This window comes from Chamaea fasciata, unplaced genomic scaffold, assembly GCF_029207755.1.
Source record: "Chamaea fasciata isolate MVZ Bird 193981 ecotype frontalis unplaced genomic scaffold, bChaFas1.0.hap1 SCAF_17, whole genome shotgun sequence".
In the NCBI taxonomy this organism is placed as follows: domain Eukaryota; kingdom Metazoa; phylum Chordata; class Aves; order Passeriformes; family Sylviidae; genus Chamaea; species Chamaea fasciata.
In genome coordinates this window covers 3,769,010-3,786,543 of record NW_027094102.1, presented here as the reverse complement: position 1 = coordinate 3,786,543, position 17,534 = coordinate 3,769,010, and the positions used below count along the sequence as shown (strand labels likewise).

The 17,534-nt window shown below is 41.5% G+C and overlaps 1 protein-coding gene across 1 annotated transcript; it reads right to left on the bottom strand.

The window, feature by feature from the left end:
- Positions 1-3,565: 3,565 nt before the first annotated feature.
- On the bottom strand, positions 3,566-17,306 carry EDN3 (endothelin 3). Its single transcript, XM_066199097.1, has 5 exons — positions 16,969-17,306; positions 16,369-16,588; positions 5,014-5,178; positions 4,412-4,516; positions 3,566-3,653 (listed from the first exon to the last, which is right to left on the bottom strand). Exons 1-4 carry the CDS (start codon positions 17,018-17,020, stop codon positions 4,444-4,446), a joined length of 510 nt encoding a protein of 169 aa, XP_066055194.1. The 5' UTR covers positions 17,021-17,306; the 3' UTR covers positions 3,566-3,653; positions 4,412-4,443.
- Positions 17,307-17,534: the final 228 nt, after the last annotated feature.

Genomic DNA, 17,534 nt, shown 5'->3' with positions numbered 1-17,534 from the left:
TTGTCATGGTTGTCCTCAGCAATCTGTCACAGCAGCGTTATTTTTGTCTGGCTGTTCTGACAGCCAGCTCCTAAAAACAGCATCTGAGTGCGTGTGAAAGATGTTGATGGTGCCAGTGGGGGATCAATGTGGGGATGACATAAAGGAGAAGAATCTGTGGATGAACTTGGCTTCCAGGCATTGCAAGAATTTTGGATGTAGGGAGGATCAGAATCAAGAGAATGGTGTCCCCAAAAGGGAGGATCAGAATCAACAGAATGGTGTCCCCAAAAGCAGGCACAGCAACAAGTAGCCATTTACTGTAAAGGACAGGGAATGGGATGAGCTCTGCTCTGGGAATGGGAACAGTCACCCAGTGATGGAGGAGGACACGGACCCTTCCAGCTTTGCCCTCTCAGGCTCTCGCTGCCAGACTGGCTGTGGCTGTCACAGGCACAGCCAAGGAGGGGAGGCGCAGGAGGTGATGGAGATGTTGTTCCATGGCTCTTCCCCTCTCCTGCTGATGAGTTTACCTGAAGGGCTTTGCTGTGAGCCCTGAGCTCCTGGTAATTCCTTCTGGGATCACAGGGAACAAAATGAGGCTCTCCTCTTCCCCACATCCCTTTGCATGGGGGCTGCACTCACATCTCTTCCCTCTCTGTTGAAGATAAAAACTTAAATTCTTCCAAGGCTCCTTTCTACATTGCTTCCTTTGCTTTTGATTATTTATTGTTTTTATTGCTATTCACAACAAAAAAACTGAACTTTTAGTTCGGGGAATTAGGATGAAGGATATGGAACTGTGACAGAATCATAGCAGATTTGTACATATATGGTTTTACATTGAATAGAGTAAGAACTGGAACTAATTTGTTGTTACAAAAGTAAAAGTACAACTGTCCTCAAAACAATATCCCAGAACAAGAGTGATTCTGAGGACACCTAACTACGCTAACATTACATGTTGAAAGATGAAAGAGCCTTTAATTCTAACATTGGCAAATAATCCTTTTATGATTTATCATATTTTAATGGTTGTTTCTTTATTTAAAACATGTATTAGTTGTATATGAGTTTATTTCTAAGTATAACTTTAAAAGAGTTGTACTTCAAATTTGCTTAACACATTCTAGTACAAATTAAAAATTAGGTCAGCTGAGTCAACGAGGAATGTTACTGGTGACATTTTCTATAAACATGGAATTAGGTAAAAACTGTCTCATGGTTGTTAACTGTTGCCAGATGGAACAATGATAGTTCAAAGCCAGAATCCAGCATGCACAACTTACAGGTAATCCTGTGGTTTATAGGTTTATTTGGAAATATCTACAGTTAACTTTTCCCTCTTCTGAGCTTGATCCAACATTATTTCTCATTTTCATTCTTTTGCTGTATTCACAGTGGATCGATTTTTACATTAACTGGTACGTTGGCACCAGAGTCCCAAAACAAAACCACTTGAATGTGGAATTCATGTAGAAAGAAATGGGATTTCTCATTCCTAAGGAGAAAACACAACAGTAACACCTGTAGCCCACCACCCAAAGGTTAAATCTGCCTCCATGTCAAAGAAAGAACCCAGTTTGATTTTTTTTGATTGTTTAAAATTAAATTAAAGCATTTGGGACTGGGAAAGGTGTGAATCCATCTTCAAATGCAACATTTAAATTGAATTCACATGGGGGAAGACAGGAGAGTGCCAAAGACAGACTGAGCAGCTCATATAAAAGCTGAGTTGAGGAGGCTCTGGAGGCTTGCTCAGCACTGGGATGTGTTTGGGACAGGAGCTGAACTCGTGGACATTGTCCACAAAAAGAACTCTCAGGACAAATAACTATTTCCTGGTTTGTCCAAGGATTAGGATACAGATGAGGGTTACATTTATAGCAAAAGGGACACAAAATTGAAGCGTCACCTTTTTTGCTTAATTATTACAGAATTTGTTATCCTGTTTTCCAACTCATTTCTCAGACTGTCAGGAGAATTATCAACCTCTTGAAGGCAGCAAGTTGTGTGACCTGGGTGTAGGGATTCAGTGGGGGAAGAAATTTTCAGGTTTTGGTCATGAAGGAACATTAGGAGCATTAAGCATTGTTCATAACAAAATCTGATTCTTTTTAAGGACCCCAAAACTATACAATGTGTTTTTAAAAAAAAGAATACGGGAAAATAGTATGTGAAGTGGTTTTATGCAATAAATAATCTATTTTCTATAAATGTACAAAATCAGTTATACAGCAAGTAAGAAACTGATACAAATGCAATAACTGAAAGATATATTTAATTTTATAACTGTAATAATTTATTTATGAAATATATCCACATATATATAAAATATATCATATGTTTTGGCAAAGACCTCCCTTTCTTGTTTCAAACAAAAACTATCACCACTGGTTTAAGCCTTATACAGACATTTTTACTGTTGATTTCTTTTCACTTTTCTTTTGGTCTCCATCTTTCTTCTTATAAAATATAATTTAACAACATGGGGTTATAGTTTAACCTATGTGGAAAGGAAAAGGGGAAAGTCTGCACGAAGGGCAGTCAACCCCCCAAAAGATTTTTAACGTCACAAGTAAGGGACTTCCTCTCTTTTTAAATAATATAGAACAGGATTTGCAAAAGTTACTCTTTTTCCTTTGCTGACTCTTGCATCTTGTAGCAAAAAGAAGTCCATAATTTCTGAAGAAATCGTTTACACTGAGAAATGTCCAGGGTTGGATTTAATCCTTATTGCCAAGTTTCCGGGTTATTTGGTGCTGGTGTTTCAATGGAGAGATAAAGGTGGGATTTGTAGCACTGGCAAAGCCCAGGGGATGTGCTGTGGGTGTGACTTGTAGGGGCCTGTGACAGCAAATGGCCAGCACAGAAATTACTCTGATGGCATCAAGTTCCACAGTCCTACCCTTGCATCTGTAGGAAAATTCCTTGGGATGAATCACTGAAGTTCTGTTCACCAACTACAGTGCATCCCCAAATAATCACTGTAAGTGTGTTTGAATGGAACTTCCAAGTGCAGGAATAATTTGTGCCTAAATTAGGTAATCTATTGAATACTCAATGTATACTCTTAACTTGCTATAGTTTATAATAATATTTATATTAGCCATTCATATTTATTCTGCATAGATACTGTCATTTAAACATCTGCCACGAAGTTACAATATGATGATTCAGGCTTGCATACATTAACAAGAGAAATATTTTGTATCTGTTTATTCTTAATGAGAACTCATGTAGGGGCAATCTCCCTCTAACTCTCCACATTCTCCACTTGCAGCTGCCTGCACAGAGCTGTGGATGGATTCTTCAGACACAGAGCAAGCAGTGAGTGGAACAGTTTCTATTGTACTTGTTTAAATCACAGAGAAAAACGTTTCCTGAAGCTTTGCATTGCTGAAGTTTGGGTCTGCCTTTGAAGTTTTCCTCAATAGTGATACATTCCCTGCCAGGTTACATGATAAAGATTATCCTTTTCTGAGGCTCTCTCGAGGGGAGAAAAGCTTCTTCATACAGGTTCCCATGCCCTCAGAGCGGCACTGCTGAAGTGGAAGTGTTGCCTACTGCTGAATTCTCCACTGGCAACACACTGAAGCATCAAGTTTGTCCATCTCAAGGGAGAGTTGTAGTTTAAGTTCTTGTTTCTGAGCTCCAGCAAATAAATGTTAAAGCTTTAAAAGAAACAAATAAACAAATGCAGCCAAACTGTTGAGTATTCAGCACCCTGTTACCTGAGATAATTGTGGTTGCCCTCCTGGGTTATGTGTACACAGAGTGAGCTCTACACAGTTCTCGAATTAGCTCTGCTCAAATAATCACAGCAATAAATTTAGCTTGGGGGCTTCTAATCCAAGTGCTTCCCTTCATAGCAAAAAATTTGGGGTATTGGTGTGATTTTTTTAGAAGTGACAATATTTGAAACTGGCTACTGGCTCACAGTAACCTCCTTATAACTGACATCAAAAGCAGATTTACTTTTCCCTCCAGATACTTCTTCCACAAAGCTTTTCTGGTTTCTTTACCTTAACACTTCAGCTTTTACTGGAGCACTGCACTGGGACGTGTAGCTTAATTTGCTGCAGTGCTAAACAAGGAGAAACATGACAGACAGGAACAGCTCCTGTCCTAAAAAAAAAAAAAAAAAAAAAAAAAAAAAAAAAAAAAAAAAAAAGCCAAAATATGTATTGGCTTACAGCCAAATAATCCAACTTTTGAAGGAGTTACATCAGCACAAGAAAGGTTGTAGCAGTTCTGTGTACAGTAAAGTTTATTTTTAAAATTAAATTAGAAAAAAAACTCCAAACAACTCATGGCCCTTATTTAGGAAGGAGGAATAGTATTCAGTTGAAAGAATTAAGGATTCTGCAAGTACAAAGAACATTAATGTAAAATGGATATTTCTTTTAAACATTAAGCATCGGTAACATACCTGATTGTTCAGAATCCTCCAGACTCTCTGCGCTACTGAATGAAATTGTGTTCCTCTTCCCTGCATTGGTCTTTCTTTTCTGTCTTTTTCATTGATCCATGATTTCTGTAGAATAGAGATTGCCTAAACTTGTCACTGTGTTTTCATCAATGTCACCATAGATGAAATTACAATTTCATGCTCTTTGTTAGACGGCACAAAACATTCTAGAACAGTTCAATGTTCAGCATGCCCCTAACTGGACAGATCTGCTGTTTCAAAAGCACAACATCATAAAAAGAAACAGAAAAAAGAAAATTCCAAGCAGTACTGGCTGGCTTTGGCCTCCTTCTTTCACTTATTAAACTCTGATGTGACACAGGAGTTCTCTTGCTTTTTTCTTCCTGTCACTCCCCCACCCCACTGAAGGGGAAGTGAACAAGCATCAGTGTAAGTGCTTGGCTGCTGGCCAGGGTTCACCCACCACAACTGCAGAGGGGAGTTTTATTTAAAATCAATATCTTTTAACCAGTTCCACCTGATAAACGCAACTTGATTAATTTATCTCCATGAAATGGCCTCATCATGTCGGCCAGGTTGCAGTGGTAGGGAAAGACACTCACCTCCTTCTGTCCTGCATTCTTCTGCAAAACTGCAAACACTGCTTGTCACGAGCATCCGAACAGGAACATCGGGATGAGGGCTGGGAAGTACTTTGAGTCTGCCCTGTAGACCTTTTGCCTCTAAAGCTGCCTCTGTAGTTAGACAGTCCATATGGAACAGTCCTCCTGTTGTGAGAATCACATGTATTGTGCATTTTAGGAACCAATTAAAATTGTGTTCCATCTCTTTTCTATTTGAGTGAAGAGATCTGTTGATGGAAAGCAATAAACAGTGGCAGAAAAATCAAACCCTATGCTCATGTGAATTCTCCCTGTAACAGATCATAACTTCTGCTCCACCAACTCAGGCTTTCACCAAGTTATAAATAAGCAGACAGTCATCTCTACTGGAAGGATTAACTGGCAGCTACACTATCAAAAAAAAATATGGAGTACCAAAGAGATGATGCAAATACATCCCCAGGTTATTATTTTACTCCTTATTCCTGTGTTGTGTTGGTTTCCCCACCCAATGCACAAAATCTGTCACATTCAGTGCCTTGGCTGGTCTGAAGTGACAGAGGAGCAGTGCTGATTTCACCAGATCACTAACATTGTGTAGTTGTCATATAGTTCATGGCCCTGAGCCTGATTTGCCATTAATTTCATCACTGAGAAAACTGCCAGCAGGATTCATTTGCTGCATCACGATTGGAACACGACCCCTGGAGTTACAAATGCAAGAAACTCCCAGATAATCCTCTTTGTATGGTTCCACCTTTCTGTGAGAGATCCTATTCTGTGCTGCAGCACACCAAGAAATGGTAGGAGGTACCTCTCTTTATTTCCCTGCATGATTTGCTCTTTAATGGGTTATAGTTAATATTATTATCAGAAGAGGACATGGTTCATCACTACCTGCTAACATCCCCGAAAAGAATTGGATAGTTTGGATTGATGTCAGAAATTACTCCCCTCCAAGCTGTTAAAGAATCTCAATTAACAGCAGCTGTACTGCCCATGAAACTTCTGGAGACTCATAAAAGTTCCTGAGGACTTGAGGGGTGGGGTAAGCAAGCCACAAATCCACAAACACTACAAATCTGAAGAGAATCTCATGTTCAAAAGCAAGAAAGAGGAGGGGAGGAGTGGGGGGGAAAAAAAAAAAGAAAAAAAAAAAAGGCAGGGAAGAGGAAGTCAGAGTCAATCTAGAAAGGTTACAGAAAGGTTACAGAACAAAGCCTGAATAATGAGTCTGGAACCACTACCTTCACATAGCTCTGCTTCTTTCATTTGCTTTCATAAAAACATCATTAGGCTGCTAATGGGAAAGCTGCAAATTTTCCATTTTCCCACACACATGGTGGGCTGAAAGGTTCAGAAACATTATTTTCCTAATCTCTGCAATAATTTTTGATGCAACATCAGTACAGTTGATGCAAATCATTTCTTCAAGCCTCTGCACTCGTAGTACATTTGTAACAGTGCACCTTGTCTTTCACAGCCTGAACCTGTCAGAGTCAGCTTGATCATAAAATCATCCTGAAGAAAGAGAAAATCACAAGCAGTATTTCTGTGTTCAGAGCCCAGGGGATGGTTTTTCTCCAGGAGATCCTGGTCTGCCTCCATGCAGAAAATGTTCCTTATTTTCACCACTTTACTCCTATGCTGGAACACAGGGAGAGACCAAGAATACCCATATTTGTCTTAAAAGACTTTAGGCCTTGATTTTGGCCTCCCTTCTCAAACCATCATTTTAAAAGCCTTTTGTTGTCTTTAGGATTAGGAGCACGTCCCATTTTATAATTTAGGAGTATTAATAATTCTATACTGACATCTGCTTTACAAGAATGAATGTGAAATGGCTAATGTAGGGACCTTCTGACATAAATGATTGCTCCATGGCTGTATTTTTTACACATTCATGTTTTTTACAAAGTAAGAACTGGTATTCAGAGGCAGGAGCAGGGGAAAGTTCCTTTGTTTTTAACCGTGGCAAATCCTCTATGAAAACTGTCTGGTAAAATCCTGTTATTCAGCTTCCTGCTCCGAAATTGAAATGGAAAGATTAATTTTGTGTGTTTTAGACAAATGTGAGAGCCCTATTTAAGGACAGATAGTTTGCCAGGGCACAAAGAAGCTTCTTGCAGCTTTTGCAGATGTCATCCTACATTATGCTAATGAGACATAAAACACTGTAATACATGTTATTCTCATTATTTAAAGTGGTTCCTTGTTCAAGAGTTTACTCTTTCAAAATACGATACTGGGCTTTTTTACTCTAATTCTCTAAACCAAAAGCTCTGTGGGACCGAGTCACAGCTTGCCCTGAGTCAGAGGCTCTGCCTGAATAGCCAGAGAGAAAGAAGGGTATGAGTTTTATTCTTAATTGCTGCAATTGGCAAATTAATGGACCAACCAGAATTGTCATCAGCTTTCAATTTTACCTTAAACCATCGCTGTGTGAACTACAGTGATTGAGGAAGGGGCTCATTACCAATCTGCTGCCTTTCCTAAGAGACAGTAAATTCCAGCAAGCAGGGAGGAGTGGAGAATATAATTATAATTACAAGTGATAAGAGCCATGAATCATAGCCTTAAGCAAAGGAGGAAATTGGTATTTTAGATACTGCTTGTGATCTTTCTAATGAAGTACATTTTGCTTCATAGCTCAGAAAATGTATTCAAGGCTACTTCATTCTCAGTGGACCAGAAACATGGGCCAATGCAATGACATTTTCAAGTGTTTCAAGTTTCAAAGGCTTTTAACCAGAATGTCCAAGTGAAGTTTTTGTGTAAGGTAATGTGCAGATTTGCCAGTCAGAGACAGAAATACAACAATAATCCAAATATGCCTGGTTTTGGTTTCTAATCCAAAACTTCAAACCCAAACCTGATACACCTCCAAAGCAACCCAATAATCACAAAGAGCTTGATGAATTGAATATACACAGGGCACTTTTCAGTGCAGATGAGGATCAGCTGCAGTAGTGCAGAGGCAGAACTGGAGGGATTCTGACCTACCCGTTCCTTCCACTGTGTTCCTTGGGGTTATGACCCAGGCCCTGGCCAAAGTGCTGGCTAAGCCATTTACTCATCTTTTGGAAATTTCTCTGCAGCATCCACAGGTTTTTAATTAATTATTTTTATTTTAAGGTTTACATTTCACGAGAAAATTTGAATTCCTGACCTCTAACTCAGTATGCAGCCTTGCTTCCTTTAGGAGAATAAAATTCTCCTGAAGTAAATGTGATTTTAAGATACATTGTGTGAGTTTAAGATACATTTAAGATACATTTACAGCTAAGGTGTGCTCTGAGTCCTTTATGCCTTTCTTCTCTACCAAGTGGAGAACAAGCAAACCTAGACATTTCTGAATCAGCCTCTCCAAGGTACTGCTTTGAACTGGTATCTGATTGGCAACATCCAAATCTGTGATTTCTGAGGAATTACTGAGGAAAACTCTTTTGGGAGGTTCACTAGGATTACTCCAGACAGCCAGTGGGTGCATAAAGGTCTGCATGTTCAGTTCTTAAGCATTTTCTGACAAAGAGAAGGTCTGAATTTAAGGAAATAGTTGCTTCTTCAGTACAAGTTATTTGTTCTTTACTCTGTATGAAAAAAACAAACAAACAAACAAAAAACCAACAAAACTATTACAAATCTGCAGTACTTGCAATTATTCCATGTGTTGTAATTGTGATTAGTCAGTGCAACAGATAATTAACTGAAGATAATCTCATGTATAACAGAGCAGCACAGAACTAATCAAAGCACAGTGTGTTCTTGTCAGATTGGATATCAGAGGCTGAAATAATCTAGATTATTTGTGTACTTTGTGTCCACAACGCGCAATCAGAAAAGGTCTCCCCCTGAGAGCCAGCTAGCTCTTTGAGCAAGGTTTTGCCATTCAATTAACAGAAATAGGCATTTGTTTGTTGAAAAAAGACAAGAAATACCAAGTAATTAGTACCAAGTGATTTTTTCACTGAACAGCCATTCTGAAACAGTGAAAATTTTCCACAGAAGAAATCTGCCTGTTGAAGGATTAATACCTTCAGGTTAAATTGGGAAGTAGGATTTGCCTGAGTCCTGCTGTCCCCCACTCACAGTGAACGCTCAGAATTCAGGCAGGCAAATCCAATTGGTTTATTTTAATTTTTATAACATGTGGCTGAGTTTCTCATGCTACGTTATAATTGATCTATGAGCTGCTATTATTTTCTACTTTCCCAGCCACTTAAACTCAGTAGATACCTCCAGGGCACTGGAGAGTTTCAGCCAAAACAAAGGGATGAGGGGGTTGCAGCAATCATCTTAGATGCTGTGATTTCAGGATTCAGCAATATATTTTCTGGCCCACATCCAGGCCAGCAAGGCTCCCAACAGTCTCCAGCGTTTTCAAACAATCCCAAAATGTATGGGATCCCTGTAAGGACCACTGAGAGCAAAGAACACAGAAAGGAAGCAAAATTTACCATCCTCCAAGTGAGACAAAATGTCCCCAGAACGAAGGATGATGCTTGGGGGAAATAACAGATATTTCTGTGTATCTTTTAATATAAAGGCACTGCAGTAGCACTGTGTAGCTTTACAGATGAAGAGATCATTGGCTGCTCTGGAAGTTGGCTCCAGTTCTTCCCGTAACAGGTGTGGCTTTTAGGAGTTCACAACAGAGGTACCTCCCTAATTAACCCATCCTTATCATTATTTAAGGAATAAAATATCAGGATCTCCAAAGGATCCCTGACTTGTTGCTTTGGTCATCCTGGCCACATTCTCAGAAGCTGCACTTTTTCTGAGTAGCTTTTTGAAGTTGTTTTCAGATGAAACAATTTTTATCCTTTATAGCCACACCTTTCTTTTCCACATCCCCAATTTAGTAGTGCTCAGTGGTCCTAGATATGAACAGGCTCCCATTCTCCAAAAAGATGCACCTCCACGACCTTGCTATCTTATCCTTTAATTAATACTTGCTAATTTGCGAGTATGCCAATTAGTTTGAGTTCATTAGTTACAGCTAACTTAGGTAATATGCCAAGGATTGCACACATCTGCTTCATCACTCAGGTTCACTGACCACATGAGTTCTTTGATTTTCCTTCCCCTGGGGCTTCTTGGTACCCAAATGAGGCACTGTGAGAATCTGGAGGCTGTTTAGCACTCTCCATCCTCCTCCTGTAGACATCAAGGGATGTTACAGCTTTTGTTTCTCAGATATGGGCAGAACAGTAGCTGAGTTTTGGAGTGAAAATCTGGGGTATATTTATTGAGGTAAACAATATGAAGCAAGCCTGGGGGTGTCCTTTAACACCCCAAATCCCCAGAGAGGCTGGGGAGAGCTCACCTGACCTAATAAAGTGAGCTGGTGTTTCACAGAAATACCTCTCTCAGCATCTCCTTCAGTACCTCGTACCAATCCCAATCTGTTCCCAGTCCTCTTACAAGATACATGATCATTAATTTAAAGAAATGAGTAAAATTTAGAGCAGCATCTTCTGTCTGTCCAAACACCCACTATTCCTTTTCTCCCTCTGATTGGCAGTCAGAATTAATAGTAAGTGGTTCTTACCACTTACCAGTGGCACAAAACCACTGAGATAAAGCCCAAAAGGCAGAGCAGCTGGGAAACATGGACGAAAGGAATCAAATTAAGATTCTTTTCCAAACTAAAATTCAAAGTACTTATTGCTGCTTCAGAAGCCACCACAGCAGTGCACACAAGGAACACACAATAAAAGTGCACGTTCCTACCTCTCTCTACAGTCTGTACAGTTCAAAACCCACCGCTGGTTTAAAAACAAATAAAACAAAAACCCGGGGAAAATAAACACATGGTGTTAAATGTAAGACTGGTGAAAGTGACTGTGGTTTGACAGCCCTCCAGAGTGTTTATTCTTAGAATTAGACCAGCAGGAGCAGCAGTGGTGAAATTTCAAAGCCCTGGCTATCAGCGTGTCTCATCCCTGACCTCATCTTCCCAGGGCCAGCTCCTGCAGGGACTTGGGATTGTAACTGCAGAGCCAAATCATTTCAAGTCCTTCTGAGACTGCTGTAAAACATCAATCCTGGAAATACTGTCAGTAAGCTCAGAGATATTCTACTTTTAGACTGAGGAGGGCATGCAAGCTATGCACACTTCAGCCACTGAGAAAATGAAAGTGAGAGGTCAGTACCCATTTTAAATATGTAAGAATATCTCTTTGAATAGAGTGCCCTAAAATCCAATCAGTTTGTCCACAATACAGTGTAACAATTACACCAGAAACCTGTTACTATGTTCAGTAAATCTATCTGAAATATTCTTCACTTCTCATGAAGATTTTGCGAGACAAACAGATTCCATGTGAACATGTGGATAGAAATGATTGCAAAATCAGGGCGAGCTTCATTCAGAAAAACAAAATCAACTCAACAAGGACTCATCATTTCACTATTGGCACTTGGTTCTGATGGTTAACCATGGTGCACTGTTCAGCTGACAAATCAGCTTCCTTATTTGAGCTTCCTGGCCGGCAGCCACTGTTTTATCATCATGCCTTTGGCTGGCAGGGCTTTTCAATCTGATCTAGAGTTTATAACCACCTTCTTAATTGTTTAGCTGAACAAGAGATCTTTAGCTGTGTACTTTTATTTCCAGTAAAATACAGGGCGTCACCTATACTTATTTAATGATGAGTATCATTACCCAGAATTGGGTAATTGTAATAATTTAGAACATCACTTAATGTCCATAGGGTTCAAAAGTACCTTAAATTTTGTTTTGTGGACTTCTGTTCAACAAAATTCAATCACCAAAAGGATGCAGGTAACAAAAAGGTGTTCTGAAGGAAAAGTCGGCCATCAGAACGTGCAGTTAGAGCAGAGTAACCACTGGGCTGTATTAATTCTTATCTTTTGGAACACCATCCCAAGACATCATCTGTGTGTGAGTAAAACTGTGAGTGAAGTGATGGTAGGCCACAGATTGTTTCCAATCTGTCATCTGAGAGTACTTTCTGATGATAACCTAAGTCAATAATGAGCAAGGATCATTGTATTTGTTGGAGAGCTGGGTGCAGGTGGGATCAGCTCAGGCTGTTTAGTTCCTGACAAAGCCATTCATCATCACTCACAGCAACGACCACAAGTGTCTGAAAAGCCTTTCTCACCTCAGCCAGTGGTCAAGTGAGGTCAGGATAACACAATTCTGTTGGGAACTGCCTGGAGCCAACTTGTTGCTAAGGATTATCTGACTTGCACGAGTCACAGAAACAAATTTCTTTAAGTGACAAAGCATCAGATCCTTGCAGTGTCCCATGTGCTCACGCTGCATGGGACACTCACCAGATCCTCTCCCAGAGTATCCCACACAGCAGAGACAAACACAAGTCCTTGCCCTCCCCCAGAGGAAACAGAACATGTGTTAAGTGTTCAGAGGATCAGAGCAGCAGCGCAGTGTTACATCAAAATCTGCCTCTCATTTTGTCTATCCAATTTTCCTGATTCAGAAATTCATGTAATTGGCAGACAGAACTCTTAGATCATCATGTAACTGGTCTTTACAGTGTGGTCACAGAATTTCACTCAGTCACTCCTCTTTTGAACAAAATAACAAATACCAAAATGATATGTCATTTAGGAGGGAAAAAAAAAAAAACAAATAACACTTTTGCTTTGTTTTAGACCCTTTGAAATAAATGTTCTTATTTTTGCTGCTTAGTTTGAGTGAGGAATTCTCCTTTGAAAACGTCTGGATTATTGCCATACAACTTTATTTTAGAATTGAAGACCACTTGAGTATCTCTGCCCTCATGATAGTAACACTTTCTTAGGAGTCGTCACCTTTTAATCTATCACTCATCATTCTGAGCATTGATAAAGCTTCATGCAGCTAAATTGTTATTAACTGAATGAACTGTTATTAATTAACTGTTAAATATTGATGATGGATACACAACCTCAGTTCATATTGAAATATAGGACGCCTCTGAAAAAGTGCAGACCTAAAAGTAGTCTTGCCTAAATTTTTTTCTCTTTCCTATATTTTCTTCTTTAACTTACAAAATTAAGCATCAAGCTGTGTCTGTATTAAATCAGTGGCTACTGTTTAAAAGACAATTAATTCTTTAAAATGTGTCTGTAGCTATAGATCAAGATAAGCATAACTAATCACTTGACAAAAAAAAATACATTGAAAACTAATTCCTGGCTGATCAATCTTATCAGTGAGAGCAGTTTACCAGCTTTTAATTACCTTTGTTATGCAACATTTGTCTACACCACATAATTGCATTACTCTCTTCTGACTTACCTGCCTTTCTTTAGGTCATCTTCTCTTCCACTTTCCCACTGTTCTCAGAATGAAAGACTCACTATATCAAAACAACACTGATGCTCTTCGTGGTCAGGACTAACAGCAGTGGTTCACAGTCAAGTATAAAGCAATACTCAAAACATGTGTGCAGAGATAATTTCTCATTCAATAAGCAAAAGCTTCAGGGAGTCAGAGGCTCCACATTCTGCAATTTTGGGCTTTTCTACAACTGTCACCCTGCTGATCTAAGTGGTTTCTCAGCAGGGATAGAAATAGACCTTCTATTGTCACTCTGCCTCCAACAGCTTCAATAAAAACTTTAACTGCTTTTCCAGAAAAGGAGGAGAGGCCATGACCAAGATTTGTTTTGAATATATTACAACAATGCCTAACAGCTCCTGTTGGGAAAAGCAGAAGAAACCAGAGGAGGAATTAAAGTTTGTCTGTAAAGTATAGAGGGAAGAGTAGCCTGAAAACAGAAAGTACTGAGGAATTTTTGTGCGCAACAAGAAGTGATAAAGTGAAATAAATAAGTCAGGGGGGAAAGAAAGAAAGAAAAAATAAGAAGCAATTGTAGGGTTTGATGTAGGGGGAAAAAAAGTAAATAAGCAAGAAAAATGCCAGATTCAACAGATGTCAGGAAAGCTTCTCCAAACTTTAAACCAACTTTCTGGCCTCTCACTGTGTGTATGATCCTCCAAGTTGCATTGGAGCCAAATTTTTAGTAAATATAAAAACTTTCCACAACATGTATACAAGAGCGACGTAAAAGCCCCTTTTACAAACAGCCAGTCTGTACACATCCAGTGCTTACTTCCATTTCAAAGAAGTAGTGTAACTTGCTCAGGATATTAAATTGCCCAAGCAGGCTTGGTTCCCCTCATTCACATCCACCAGAACCTCTTGACTTCCTCAGACATTATTCCAAATCAATCACCAGAGCAGAATCAGTGCCTGTTCATGGCACTAGGAATCTTAAATCCTGCCCCTGTTGCACTGAAATGGTTCAAAATATCCAATACACTCAATTTAATGTTTACCTCTGCCCTGGGAGCATTCCTAGGAAGACTCCTGGGATTTTTTGAAACTCACAACTGTGCTGTTTCAGTGAGAGTTTTGTACCTCTGTCATCTGTCCATGGAGCAGGACAGCAAAGCTGCCCAGGTTAGACAGAGTCCAGGAAATTCAGTCCCTGCTGGACTAATTCCAGACTAATTTCACCATCATCCACCCACTCTCTGTCAACCTCAGAGGGCTCCCAGCACCCCAACTCATCCAGTTCCAACAGTGTTGATAGGTTATACAAGTTCATGTGTTTGGAGCTAAAAATGTATTATTCTGTGTGAATAATTAATACTGAAATTGAATGTATTCATTCCATGGTTAGCATAGAAACATCCCATCACATAGGATAAAAATTATAAAAAGAGAATTTCCTAGTCCTGACATTAAATCATTTCAGGTTAACCTATCCCCAGTGGGGGTAGACTTTCCAGATCTGAGAGATTTGCTGCTATTTTATGTACAACCAACTTCAGTTAAGAAGCAAAGACTTAGAACCACAACTGTTTAATATTTGGATTTTACACAGATTTCATTGCCAATTCTACAGGCATCATGAAAATGTTATATGCCTCATTTTCTATTTTTTTGATCTTTCTTTAGTGATATTGGCACAAAACTTTCATGTAGGAAAACTCTCCACATCACTGAATGAATGCACGCTAAATAATTTTGGTGCTGGAATGAAAATTGTAATTCCTGTAGACTTAAAACAGGATATCCTAAAAAAAAAAAAAAAGAAAGGAAAAAAAAAAGGAGTGTGTGTTTAAAATTAGCAGAAGTCTATTTATTCAGTACGTAGGGGAAAAGGAATGTCATTCCCCCATTTTCACTGGTGAGCTCTGACTTAAATTTACTGAGTCATAAATATTTGGCTAAAATAACCCTAAGTAATCCTGGGGTGGATTAGTGCAGGTATGGAACTCAAAGAATTGAATGACTTGTGTGAATACATGATACTTACAGGTTGGTAGAAGTTCAAAAGACGTCATCAGACATGGCCTCTAGCCAGGACACACACGTGAATTTACAAATTAAGTGCCCTAACCCCCATTTGACTTAACCTAGTTTACTGCTACTTTCTATTTTTCTACTCCTTTTGTTATCTTAATCTCATTAAAAGCTTTGCAATCGATGCAAAGGCAGGTCTGAATCGTTACAACCGTTCCCAGACTGTAGGCACTGGAAGACTTAGTTATATGTGTAGAAGTTCACATCACACAGTTTGAAGAACTTTGATTTTTGAAGTGATTTGTTTTCAGGTTCATCTGAAAAATGATCCTGCTTGTTTTCGTAACTGCACTGATCACTGTAGTCGCTACAGGAACCTATTAGCCTGTGAGAATCTTTACAGATCTTTAGTCTGTTTTGGTTGCTCAGCAAGACGGGCTATACACGGTGTAGGAAAAGGAGGCCTCTAACCTTTAGGATGTAGGCAAAGTGTCACTCTTCCTGGATGCTTTCTCCCCATTGAGCACTGTCAGTACAGACAGCAGAGCAGCTTTTCTGCACGTGTGCTCCACCCCCACCGCCCTGTGCGGAGCTCACAACTTCCAATCCAGGGGAAACGGCTTCAAAATTTCTTTTTATTACGGGTCGAAACAAAAGCCCGTGTTTCCGCAGAGCACGGTTGTAAAAGACTTTTCTTTTGTAACATCTTACATATTGAGTTTTTCAAGCACTATCTTAACGTCTCGGTATTTTTTCCACGTTTAATTTGTATCAAAACCAGTACAGTCGCACGCGCACACACCATTCCTGCTCTCCCAGCGGGGTGTGTTGTTAGAAACAGATTTCCCGTGGGAAATCACCGCTTTTCCCTCCTGTCAGCCCTGCCCCGGCACAGTCCGTGTCCCGTGTCCCGTGTCCCGTGTCCCGGTGCCGGGCAGGTGCGGGGGCTCGGGGCGCCGCTCTGGGCTCCCCCCGGCCCGCCCTGACCCCGGCCCCGCCTCCGGCTCCCCCCGCCCGCCCGCGGGGTCCCCGGGGCTCCCCGCCCGCCCGCCATTTCCCGCACTCACTCAGGGGTGTTGATCCAGATGATGTCGAGGTGGCAGTAGTACACGCACTCCTTGTCCTTGTAGGTGTAGCAAGTGCAGCGCCGGGCCCGGTGCCGCAGCGCTCCGCCGTCCGCCCTGCCGGCCCTGCCGCCCGCCGCCGCCGCCGCTCCGCTCTCGTCGCGCTCTCGGTGCCCCGGGCCGGCCGCCGGCAGCGCGGAGCGGGGCCGGGGCAGCGCGGACCCTGCAACAGCCGCGCTCAGCACCCGGCAAGCTGCCGTACCCCGAGCCCCGCACAGCCCCGCACAGCCCCGCCCGCAGCACCCCCCGAGCCCTCCCCGCTCCCCGCGGAGTCCCGGCAGCACCGTTATGTGCGTATCCGCGCCGGGCTGCAGCGCCAGCCCGCTGTGTTTGGGTTAAACCTCCGTACGGCCAAGGGATGGCTTTGGCGGCTGGCTCTTTACAGCGCACCGGAGCGGGCTGCTGCTTACAGCCCTTTGGGAAGGAGGGAAGAAAACAAAAATAGGAAAAAAAAAATAGAAAAAAGGCAACAACAAAAAACCCACCCAGCCTTTCTTTGTGTGCATGCGTGTGGAAGTGGGCAAAGAAAGAAATTCACGTTACCTGCAGTCGACGTTATCGTAAGTCCAAAGAGGAACAATAAACCCAGCTCCATTAAACCCAAATTGCACGCCGGTTAACTGCAGGCAAAGGTGAACTGCAGGCGCGACTGAACCGTTCCAGGAGGAATCACTTCAGGTTGGAGGCAGGGAATATCCTGGGGCTGGCGGCACACGCTGCTCCCGGGAGTCAGCTCCCACACGGAGGTGTGATTAGCACTTCTCCCTCGCAGTTATTTTCCTCCAGTGCAGACTTAGTCCTGAAGGGGAGAGTGTTGTCAAAAGAAGGGAAGATCCATCGCTTGGCTTTTCCCACACACACCTCCCACCCCACCCCCAAAATCTGATCAGCAACCGGAGCTGCTGTTTTCCAGCTGCAGACGCCTCCCACCCGCCGACAGCTGCCGGCCTCCCCCGGGGCGCGGGCCGGGGGCGGGCACGGCCCCGCACCGCCCCCGCTCCCCCCGGCAGGTAAAAACGGGGATGGAGCAGCACATCCTCCCGGCAACGCCAGGGGTGGCACAGCCTGCCCTGCTGCTCTCAGTTCATCGCTTTTAAATGACCTGATCC